Source organism: Dictyostelium purpureum (assembly GCF_000190715.1).
Source record: "Dictyostelium purpureum unplaced genomic scaffold DICPUscaffold_310, whole genome shotgun sequence".
In the NCBI taxonomy this organism is placed as follows: Eukaryota; Evosea; class Eumycetozoa; order Dictyosteliales; family Dictyosteliaceae; genus Dictyostelium; species Dictyostelium purpureum.
The window spans coordinates 1-12,409 of record NW_003519646.1 but is presented as its reverse complement, the minus strand read 5'-3'; the positions used below and the strand labels follow the sequence as shown (position 1 = coordinate 12,409).

At 23.2% G+C, this 12,409-nt stretch overlaps 5 protein-coding genes across 5 annotated transcripts; 3 read left to right on the top strand and 2 right to left on the bottom strand.

Annotated features, from left to right (window-relative positions):
• Positions 1–373: 373 nt before the first annotated feature.
• Positions 374–3,943, bottom strand: DICPUDRAFT_39824 (uncharacterized protein; the record flags this gene model as incomplete). The annotated part of the gene is made up of 3 exons (XM_003291911.1): positions 374–519; positions 2,712–3,746; positions 3,823–3,943. 3 exons carry the CDS (start codon positions 3,941–3,943, stop codon positions 374–376), a joined length of 1,302 nt encoding a protein of 433 aa, XP_003291959.1.
• A 482-nt stretch (positions 3,944–4,425) lies between these two features.
• DICPUDRAFT_156632 (uncharacterized protein) lies at positions 4,426–5,493 on the top strand (the record flags this gene model as incomplete). Its single annotated transcript, XM_003291919.1, has 1 exon — positions 4,426–5,493. The coding sequence occupies one exon, from the start codon at positions 4,426–4,428 to the stop codon at positions 5,491–5,493; it is 1,068 nt and encodes a 355-aa protein (XP_003291967.1).
• Positions 5,494–5,725: 232 nt separating this feature from the next.
• Positions 5,726–6,289, bottom strand: DICPUDRAFT_11345 (uncharacterized protein; the record flags this gene model as incomplete). The annotated part of the gene is made up of 2 exons (XM_003291910.1): positions 5,726–5,944; positions 6,050–6,289. Coding segments are annotated over 2 exons (459 nt in total), but the record flags the coding sequence as incomplete, so codon positions are not given.
• Positions 6,290–6,791: 502 nt separating this feature from the next.
• Positions 6,792–10,035, top strand: DICPUDRAFT_156630 (uncharacterized protein; the record flags this gene model as incomplete). Its single annotated transcript, XM_003291918.1, has 2 exons — positions 6,792–6,965; positions 7,051–10,035. The coding sequence occupies 2 exons, from the start codon at positions 6,792–6,794 to the stop codon at positions 10,033–10,035; spliced, it is 3,159 nt and encodes a 1,052-aa protein (XP_003291966.1).
• A 581-nt stretch (positions 10,036–10,616) lies between these two features.
• On the top strand, positions 10,617–12,329 carry DICPUDRAFT_39837 (uncharacterized protein; the record flags this gene model as incomplete). The annotated part of the gene is made up of 4 exons (XM_003291917.1): positions 10,617–10,737; positions 10,814–11,545; positions 11,780–12,097; positions 12,172–12,329. 4 exons carry the CDS (start codon positions 10,617–10,619, stop codon positions 12,327–12,329), a joined length of 1,329 nt encoding a protein of 442 aa, XP_003291965.1.
• Between the last annotated feature and the right edge of the window lie 80 nt (positions 12,330–12,409).

Sequence of the window (12,409 nt, the reverse complement as noted above, 5' to 3'; positions counted from 1 at the left end):
TATTTTTGCATAATCATTTAATTACATACACCTCGAACTTTTTTTTTATTTATATGGAATTTTTATTTTTTTGCATATAAATGAAAAAAATGTGGTTCGAGGTGATAAATATTTTAATTTATAAAAATATTTTACATAGGAATAACCTTATTAACCTTTTGTGAGCCTACATAAAAGTTAAATTTTTTTTTTTTAAATATTAATAAAAAATAATTACATTTCAAATTTTTAAACAACCCTTTTTTCCACTATTAAAGTTTAGAAAATAAACTATTTATATAAAAAATAATTTATAAATCGGAAAAAAAGTTTTTTAAAATATGGTAAAAAAAACTTTATTTTTTTAATTAAATTATTAATTGATAATTTGACTTTAAGAGAGCAATGGCATTGGTTTAGGATAAGTAAGTGTAAATTCAAATTCTACTTTGTCATTTTCTGTTACATATCCATTTTCTTTATTCATTTCATCACTTTTTATAAAGTTGGACCATCCCCTTCCTTGTGATTCCAATATTTCTAAAGATATAAATAATTAATAAAAAATAAAAAAAATAAAAAAAATAATAATTTCTATTAAATAAAAATAATATTATTACTTACCAACATTATTCATTGTTTTAATTTGGTTCTTTTTAGTATCTTTATTAAATAAAGTTATTGAGAATGATATGTTTTTTTGTTCACTTGTGGAATAAAGATAGACACATAATTCTCAAAAATTTCCATTTTTGTAAAATTTGATTTCAAATAAATTTGGAGCATATCCAAATTTAGGAGATGTCATACAAAAACCATTAATTTTGGAATAATTTGCAATAATCCATTTATTTTTATATTCCTTTCCTTTAGTTAATTCATCAATACTTTTTGAAAGTTGATTGTTTTTAATGATTAAATCTTCTTTACCTTTAGTTAATTCATTAATACTATTTGAAAGTTGATTATTATCAAATTGTAAATCTTGTATTGTTGCACTAACATGTTTTATTGCTTTAACTAAATGCTTTATGTGGTTTGTTTGATCTAAATGATTTTCCAAATGTTTTCTTTTTATTAAATCACCGCATCCAAATCGAGATAAATTACATAGAATAATTACCTCTTGACATTCTTCCTCTAAATGATAATTCATGTCTTCTCTACTTATTTCTTCATTACATTCTTTACAGTTTATTAACATCAAGGGACATTTGAGGTAATGTTTTTCGATTTTTTTTAATAAGTAATTATCATAACAATGTGTACAATTTAATAGTTGGTATTCACATTTTGAAATATGAGTTTTACTTTCATTGTATCTGATTTTATCATTGCATCCATTTTTATGATATTCACATTTTACAAATCTAAAACTACAATTTTCAAGATGGTTATCTAATTCTTCCAATTTAATAATTTCATTACACCCACTACTATCTTTAATTAATTCTTCACATTCATCTACTCTAATAATATTTTTAAATGAATATGGACAGCATACACAAGTTTTTAATAAAAACTTTTCGACTTGTCTAACTCTTGATAGTTCATTAAATGAATTCACTTCAATTTTACATTGCATACACTCTTTTTTATTTTCAAGTGATTTTATCCAACATTCTTTACATGAACAATGACCTGATATCAAAATTAATTTAAAAATAAAAAAATTAATAGTTGAAATTTATATTTAAAAAAACAATTGCCAGGTTCTTACCTTCTTTACATTGGTAAACTTCTTTTTTATAATATGTATCATAACAAATAGGGCACACATAATCATTATCAAACTCAAATGATAATTCTGAAACATTAAAATTTATTGGTTCTCTTGACATTTTTTTTTCAAATTATAATATTATAAAATATATAATTAAAATATATATATAATTAAAAAAATTTACAATTAATAAGAAATTTTTTTTACAAACACACAAATTAAAAAAAAAAATTTTAAGGAACTTAAAAATAAAAACAAATAGGGGTAATAAAAATAAATTATAATATATCATAATATATAATAACTAAAAATAGTGTTTTTTTTTATTTTATTTTTTTTGTTACTCATATAAATTGGAGATTGGTATAGTTAAAGAATTGATGGCATACTTTTAGACACTATAGAATACTGCTAAAGAAATTTAACTTCAAACCTTAATAAATTAAACCAAAATGTTCTATGCTCTAACATTATATAAACTTTTGTTTTTTTATGTTTGTTTTTACAAAAATATTAATTAAAACAAAAAAAATACATGCAACACAAATTTTAAAAAAATTATATTGATTTTGTTTTTTTATTTAATTTTCAAAATTACGTGGCCACGCAATATTTTTTTAATAATATTTTATAATTATATTTTTTAATTTAATTTATAAATTGTTTTTTTTTTGATGAATTTATGTAATAAAAAAAAATATAATTATTTAATAAAATAAACTTTATGATGATAAAAAGCATTATTAAAATATTTAAAATTATTATTTGATAATTTGAAATTTAATTTAATAACATTGGCATTGGTTTAGGATAAGTAAGTGTAAATTCTAATTCTAATTTGTCATCTTCTGTTAAAAATCCGTATTCTTTATTTATTTGGTCTCTATTTATTAAGCACCCACATCCGGATAAACTTGATGTATCTAAATGTTTTAAATAATTAATAAAAAATTTTTATAAAATAATATTTTTTTATAATTTTTATTAAATAAATAATATTATTACTTACCAATATTATTCAATGTTTGAATTTTGTTCTTTTTAGTATCTTTATTTAATAAAGTTATTGAGAATGACATGTTTTTTTGTTCTATCGAAGAATAAATAAAGACAGATAATTTTCCAACACATACGTCATTTTTACTTAATCTGATTTCAAATAAATTTGGATATCCAAATTTAGGAGATATCAATGTATCACCAACATTATGATTAATTTTGGAATAGTTTGAAATAATCCATTTATATTTATATTCTCTACATATAGCTAATTCATTTATACTATTTGTAAGTAGATTATTTTTAATGACTAACTCTTCAATCATATTTGATTGTTGATCATTTTTAATATTTAAATGTTCAATTGCTGCACTTAAATGTTTGATGTGATCATTTTTAATCATTAAATGTTCAATTGCTGTACTTAAATGTTTTGTGTGGTTTGTTTGTTCTAAATGATTTTCTAAATTTCTTCTTTTTATTTTATCATTGCATCCAAATTGTGAAAATTTACATGGAATAATTACCTCTTGACATTCTTTATCTAAATGATTACCCATTTCTCCTCTTTTAATTTTTTTGTTACATTCTTTACAGCCTATTAACATCGAGGGACATTCGAGATAATGTTGTTCGATTGTTTTTAATAAGTAAACATTAGAACAATGTGGACAAATTATTGGTCGGTATTCACATTTGGAAATATGAGTTTCATTTTCATTGTATCTGATTTTATCATTGCATCCTTTTTCATGATATTTACATTTTATAAATCTAAAACTACAGTTTTCGATATGATTATCTAATTCTTCCAATTTAATGATTTCATTACATCCACCACCATCTTTTATTAATTTTTCACTTTCATATACTCTAATAATATTTTTGAATGAATATGGACAGCATACACAAATTTTTAATAAAAACTTTTCAACTTGTCTAACTCTTGATAGTTCATTGAATGAATTAACTTTAGTTTTACATTGCATACACTCTTTTTTATTTTTAAGTGATTTTATCCAACAATCTTTACATGAACAATGACCTGATATTAAATTAATTTAAATACAAAAAAAAATTAATAGTTGAAATTTACAAAAAAACTATAACCTGGTTCCTACCTTCTTTACATTGGTAAACTTCTTTTTTATAATATATATCAAAACATATTGGGCATACATAATCATCATCAAATTCATATGATAATTCTGAAACATTATATTTTATTGGTTCTCTTGACATTTTTTTTTTTGAATTATAATATAATATAATAAAATGTAATTTATAATATAAAAAACAAACAATAAGAAATTTTTTTTTACAAACACACAAATTAAAAAACTTAAAATAAAATTTAGATAGTTTATTTTATAAATCAATATGATTTTGGGTCTATTGTTTTTATAAACATTATTATGTTGGTTGAATAAACAAAAAAATACATGCAACACAAATTTAAAAAATGATTTTGTTTTTTTATTTAATTTTAATGGCGTTTTGGAATTATTTTTTATTTTATTTTTTTTTTTTTAAATTTGTTATTTTTTTTTTTAATTTTTTTTTAATTTATTTTTATTTTAATTTTTAACCATATCACACCCACCAATTATAATTAATCATATACATTGCATACTTAAAGTATAATTTTCATAATAAAATATAATATATAAATAGAGTAGTGGTGTTTCTTATAATTTTGAAATAAATTAAAATAAATATTAAAAATGGGTCAACAACAATCACAACAAATACAACAACAGCAACAACAATTAGAAAACAATCCATATAATAAATCTGGATACCATGTTTTACAAGTTCATCAAAATTCACCAAGTTCTGGAAAATTAGTACCATTTTTTGATTTTATTGTGGCTGCTAATCAAGTAGTTTTTGAAAAGGAAGATACTAGATTCTCCGATACATTTAAGAGTAATATTGGTAAACCAGTTACATTGATAGTATATAATATAAAAAGCGATAGCACCAGAGAGGTACCAGTAATACCATCAACTACTTGGGGTGGTCAGGGATTAGCAGGTATATCCATTCGTTATTGTTCATGGGAAAAGACATTAGAGAATGTATGGCATGTATTGGATGTCTATTTAAACTCACCAGCACACGACGCACAGCTTCAAAGTAGAATAGATTATATAGTTGGTACACCAGATTTGATTTTAAATGAACAAGAGGACTTTTTCACATTAATCAACAACAATATGTATCGTCCAATTCAACTCTACGTATACTCTTCATTAACAGAACAAATCAGATTGGTAACCATCACCCCAAATAAGAACTGGGGCGGCTCTGGTAGTTTAGGATGTGATATCGGCTTTGGTTTACTCCATCGTATCCCCACTAAACAGCAATTAGCCTCGCCAATGGTCAATCCAGGCACTCCAAATCTTTTACACCAACACCAACAACAACAAGAAAAAATCGCTCATCAAAATATTCAACAACAAATTTTATCATCATCACCACAAAACAAACAGCCATTATTACCACAACAACCATTACCAATATCACAACCATTACCAACACCACAACGAGTTGAATCTTTAAAGCCACCACAAGATCAATTTACAGATATTAACATCAATAACCACCAACAAGAACAACAGTTTTTAACACCACAAAAAGATGATGATACTTTAATTACCACAAACAACAAACTACACCAACAAAACAATGAACCAATAAAATTTAATATGGAAGAATTACAAGCCGAATCAATAGACAATAGTAATATCGATTTAACTAATCAATTTAGTAAAGTTCAATTGTAAATAATACAAATATAATAAATAAACAGTAATAATAATAGTAATAATTGATAATAACATATATAAAACAATAAACCCACCACATATATATATATATAAAATAACCATATAATACAACATATATAAATATTTTAATTTACTTTTTTAATAAAAAAAAAATAATTTATTATTATTATTTTATTTATTTAAATTTTATTAAAGTTTTATTTTATTTTATTTTAATTTCGATTTATAAAATATTCATATCAAATTTACAAAGTTGTTTAATTTCTTTTGTTAACAATTCTCTCATTGGCTCTTTATCTCTATTTTCTTCCCATCTTTGAGTATCTTCATTGTAATCAAATCTTTTTGGACCGCTGATAGGTGATGACCACCATATTTGTCTATTTGGTGTTTGTTTATTAAGTACATATGTGCCACCTGATCCTGTATTAATAGTTAAAACTCCATCCTAATTGTTTGAAATAAATAAAGTTTGATTAGTGACTCTGTAATAATGATTGTTTATATAAATAATAAAAATGAAACACATCTTATCTAATGTAATATTACATACTCCTGATTCAATATCGAAACCTGGTATGGTATTTTGCTCTGATAAAATTTCTAATCTTTCGCTATATAATTCGATTTCGGCATCTACCAAATCATGAAATGTATTTAAATCTAGTAATGATGTTGAATAATTTCTTTTATTTAAATTATTAAAACTATTATTTATTTGATGTGTAAAATTTGATTTGGATATTAAAATAGTATTATTATAGTTTGAAAATGAAGATTCATTTTTATTATTGAATGATTTATTAAATGAATTTTTAGTTGTGAATGTAGAATATAAATAACTACCGACTCTACTACTATTTATTTTATATACATTATTTAAATTTATTAATCTTTGACTAATCATTTTATTATTATTAATATTATTAACTATTTAATATGCAATTGTGCAAATACTTAATATCTTGATCAATGAAAAATAATGATTAAAATATCAATTTTAAAAAAAAAAAAATAAAAAATAAAAAATAAAAAATAAAAAAATTTTTTTTTTTAATTTTTTTTTTTTTTAATTTTTTATTTACCCAAGATTGTTCCAAATGGGATATTATTCAATTTTTCTATTGAATTCATAAATGATAAAAATAAATATTATTAATTATTAAAAAATAAAAAAAAAAAATTTAGAGAAATTTTTTGGATTTTTTTTTTTTTTCTTTTTTTTTTCAATTACAACTCCATCAATAAATTTTGTTAAATATATATTTATATTTAAATAAAATTATTTCTATTAAATGGAAGAAAAAATAAATAAAAAAAGAGAAAGTTTATTATTTAAAAAAGTAATTGAATTGTATGAATCCAATTCAAATATTGAGGAGATCAGTCAATGTTTATTAGATTCATTAAACCAAGTTAAAGAAAAACCAACAAATGATATCAATGATGATAATTTATTAAAAATTAAAGTAGGTATTAAGTATTAAAACTTTCACAAATATTAGATAGTTATAATTAAATTTTAATATCATTTTTTTTTAAATTAATTTAAAGATAATTTTTGCATTGGGTAAAATTTATTTAAAATTCAACTACAATATTTTCAAATTAATTAAAATTATTGAAGAAGAGTTAAAAAAGAATTTCAATGTAAGTCTGGCGTCAATGTTGTATAGATGTTTTTACTTTAAGGTTATCGAAGAGGAAAACGAAGAGAAATTAAAAAAACAACTCAAACAATCCAAAATGTATTCACTTCATAATTTCACTAAAAATTTGATTGATAATATTAAAAAAGAAAATATTCAAGATATTTCAATGTCAAAGTTTTCATGTGTGCAAACTAATTTAAAAATCACCAACAATGGAGAAAGAATTGATTTTGAATTTAACTATGAAAATGAAATCTATGCTAATTACAATACAACTTTCGACAGTTTTGAAAAAATACATTTTAAAGTGCCAATTAATTTAGTTTCTTGTGGTCGTTATTTCATTACTGCCTTGGATAAAAATGGTCTGGTATGGAATTGGGGTGCTAAACATGAACCCAACTCCTGTGGTCAAAGTACTCCACTTTTTCCTCTGCGATTCAGGGGAAACGTAAAGTCTATTGCCACAGGTTTCCATCATTCTTTAGCATTGACCGACAACGGAGATGTATATGGTTGGGGTTCAAATAACTTTGGTTGTCTTTCAAATATTACTCGTGATGGTACCTTTTCTCATAAAATCGAGCACATAGAAATGCCAGAAGAAATTATAAAGATCGAAGCTGGGGGTTTTAATAGTGCTTTCATTTCATCAAGTGGCCTTCTTTATGTATTGGGTAGAAATGATCGTCTTCAATTAGGTTTCCAAGATATTCCATCAACCTATCCAAATATTGACGGAAGTAAAAAAGTTATCAGTTTTGTACCTGAAATATCAGTTTCACCATCATTATTACCACACGAATTCTCATCATTTATTTCAAATCCAGAATTTTCTGATTTACATATCGAATTTGATGATCCCGATCAAAGCAAATCAGAAACGGTCTATGTTCACTCAGTATTATTATTATCAGTATTATTTGAAAACAACTCTCAATTAATAGAAAATATCAAATTTTTAAGAGATCTGTCTTTTAAAAACAACAATAATGGTGTAATTAAAATTAGTTTTGAAAAATTTTTAAAACTTTCACCTACAACTGAAAAGAATCAAGAAATTATCAAAAAAATTTTAGAGCAACCACTTACCGAGCAAAAGAATCAATTCATAGATTTTATTACATTCATTTACACAAATAATACATCAAGAAGAAATGCTGAAGCTTTGTTAAATTTCCATTGCAATTTATATAAATGTAAACCTTTAGAAGCCTATTTAGTCGATTACTTTAGATATATTTCACCAGATAGTAATTTAAAAATTCCAGATCAATTATATTCAGCTTCATATAACTCTAGGGATTTCTTTTCGGATTGTGTTGTTGTAAATAGTGATGGATTATCAGAAATTTATTGCCACAAGATTATTTTATCACGTTTACCTTATTTCAAGAAACTTATTACCGAATCATCAGAAACCAATAAGGATGGCCTATTAAAGTTGGTCATAGAGAACAAAGAAATCAATAGTCCCCAATTAACTTTAATAATTTCATTTTTATACTCTGATCGTATCAAATTAGTCTCAATTCCATCGGATTATATTACTGGTAACTTTATCTTGTCTCTATATCAAAATTCAAAAGTATTCGAAATGAAGAGATTCGAAGAAGGTTTATTAAAATTGGTTTCACAATCAGTCACTGACGATAATGCAAATGCGCTATTGAATTGGTCAACACTACATAAAGCATCTCCACTTACACTATTTATAAATGCTTTTCTTGGCAGATATCTTCCCCCAAAACATATCGAATCCGGTAGAGAAGGTCTTTATAAACCAATGTGTCCCTTACCAAACGAAAGAATAATTGAAGTTTCAGTTGGTCAAAAATTAATGGTAGCTCTCACTGACGATAATAAAATCTATCAACTTGGTTATGGAAGTGATTTAAAAAAGAACACTGTAAATTTAATCAAAATACCATCACCAGATACAAGCAGAAAGATCATCAAAGTATCATGTGGTAGCAGCCACGCTTTGGCAATTACCGAAGATTATAAAGTTTACGGTTGGGGCTGCGGTTTAGAAGGTCAAATCGTTGAGAATAAAAGAAAAATGTTTTCCGAACCAGAATTAATAATCAATGGTGACTATAGTAATATGAAGGCTGGTTTCTACTCTGCTTTGTTTTGGAATGATCTTTCAACTTTTCCATTGAATTTTAACGATGAAAAATCTACCAACAATAATACCGATATTACAAAAGAATTTGAAGGTTTAAATTTAGATGATAAACAAATTACACTCGAAATTTATAATCCAGAACCCATTCCCAATAATCGTTTATGGTATTTTAAACATCTCAAACAATTCAAAGATATTACAAGAATCAAACAACAAAACAATATACAACCAACCTTGTCCATCATCAAAACCAATGTCTCAATGTTACCACCATTTTTACTTAAAAGATATATACAAGAAAAACAGAGTGGAGATGTGGAGTCGTTATCTTTATTTGGATTTTCAAAAGAAACATTAGAATTGCTATTATCATTAAAAGAAACAACTAATCAAGAATTGAAATTAAGAAATTTAGCAATCATTCAATCAATCAATTCAGGTGATCAATTAATTGATTTATTATTTTTATCAACAAGTTTAGGTTGTATCAACATAACAAGTTTAATTTTCCAACACTTAAAAAACAACCTTAATTTAACAGATTCAGTTTTACTTTTATCTTTAATCTACAATTCAAATTATACATTTCAATTAAGTTTCCTTTTCAACTATTTATTAGGTGTCTTAAATCACGAAAAATATAAAATCTTAAAAAATAATCATTTAACCAGACTAATTCCAAATTATTTATTAAATTTAATCATTCAAAATAATTTATCACCTCAGGAAATTTTAAAAAAAATTTTGCGCAAATAAAATAGAATTAACCCTTAAAGTCTCCCAATTTTTTGACTTGGCAAAAAAAAAAAAAAAATTTTAAAAAAAATTAAAAAATTCAACAATAAATCCAATTCATTTATACTTTAAATTATTATTATTATTATTATTATTACTATTTTTTTTTTAATTGATGTATGTATCATTATTTTATAATATTATAAAAATAATTTCAACATCACCTACAGCAACAATATCGATGAAATCACAGAATGGGTATAATAAATCAAATTTGATATTCTAAATCAACACACACATTTTTTTTTTAATTTAGAAAATTATATTAGAAGAGCCAACCAAATTAACGCAAATTTTGAATAACAAAAAAACCAAATTTTTAAAATTTTTTTGCACTATTTTTAGTTTATTCAATTTTTAAACACAAAATTTATTTTTATTACCCCCTATTTGTTTTATTTTTAAGTTACTTAAAATTAAGTTTTTTAATTTTTGATTGTTTGTAAAAAATTATTTTTCTTTATAACAATAGTGGTTTTGTAAATAAAAAATTTAAATTAGAAATATAAAATTTTTTTTTTTTTTAAAATACACATAAAAAAATGCCAAAACAACTAATAAAATATAATGTTTCTGAGTTATCATCTGAGTTTGATGATGATTATGTATGTCAAATTTGTTTTGATACATATTATAAAAAAGAGGTTTACCAATGTAAAGAAGGTAAGAATCTAGTAATAGTTTTTAATATAAACATCAAATGTTAATTTTTTTATTTTCAAATTATTTTTAATATCAGGTCATTGTTCATGTAAAGAATGTTGGGAAAAATCACTTGAAAAAAAAAAAGAATGTATGCAATGTAAAACTAAAGTTAATTCATTGAATGAACTATCAAGAGCGAGACAAGTTGAAAGGTTATTATTAAAAACTTGTGTATGCTGTCCATATTTATTCAAAAATATTACTAGAGTAGATGAAAGTGAAAAATTAATAGAGGATAGTAGTGGGTGTAATGAAATTATTAAATTGGAAGAATTAGATAATCATATCGAAAATTGTAGTTTTAGATTTGTAGAATGTGAATATCATGAAAAAGGATGCAATGATAAAATCAGACACAATGAAAAGGAAATTCATATTTCCAAGTGTGAATACCAACCATTAAATTGTAAATATTGTTCCAATGTTTTCCTATTAAAAACAATCGGAAAACATTATCTCAAATGTCCTTCGATGTTAATATACTGTAAAGAATGCAATGAAAAAATAAAAAGAGAAGAAATGGGTAATCACGTAGATAAACAATGTCAAGAGGCAATTATTTCATGTACTTTATCAGATTTTGGATGCAATGATAAAATAAAGAGAAAAATTTTAGAAAATCATTTAGAACAAACAAACCACACAAAACATTTAAGTACAGCAATAGAACATTTAATGATTAAAAATAACCAACTTTCAATTAATATAAAAGAATTAACTAAAGATAAAGAAAATTTAAACATTAAAAACTATCAACTTTCAAATAGTATTGATCAATTTACTATAGGTGAAGAACGTTTGAATAAAGAAATATATAATTTAAACAGTAAAAATATAATTCTTTCAAATAGTATTGATGATTTAACTAAAGGTAAAGAAGATTTAATCATGAAAAATAACCAACTTTCAATTTATATAAAAGAATTAACCCAAGATAAAGAATATTTAAATTTTCAACTTTCAAATAGAATTGATCATTTAGGAGATCTTTTGATTCAAGATATATGTAATTTTGAGGAAAAATATCATATTCTTTCAAAAAGAATAAATGAATTATCCAAAGGTAAGGAATATAAAAATAAATGGATTATTTCAAACTATTCCAAAATTAATCATATTATTTGCGGTGAATTGATATCTCCTTCATTTGGATATACTCGAGATTCATTTGAAATCAGATTTAATAGATTTCATACAAATTACTATTTAAGAGAAATATCCATATATCTTCATTCTACAGCTGAACAAAATGACATAGAATTCTCATTAACTTTATTAAACAAAGATCCAAAAAAAAATTTTTGTCGTAAATACAATGGTGGTAAGTGGTAATTTTATTTTTATTCAAAAAAATTATTATTTTATTTTTTATTAATTATTTATAAAATTCAGAAGGGTTTACATCAATATGGGGATGGAGCAACTTTATATGTGCCGACGAAATAAATAAAGAAAACGGATTTGTAACAGAAGATGACAAAGTAGAATTTGAATTTACACTTACTTATCCTAAAGCAATGCCATTGTTATCAAATTACATTCCCAATTAGAATTAATAATTTAAATTTTTTAAATAATGCATTTTCTATACTTTTAGAACCATCATAAGTTTATTTTATTAAATAAAATT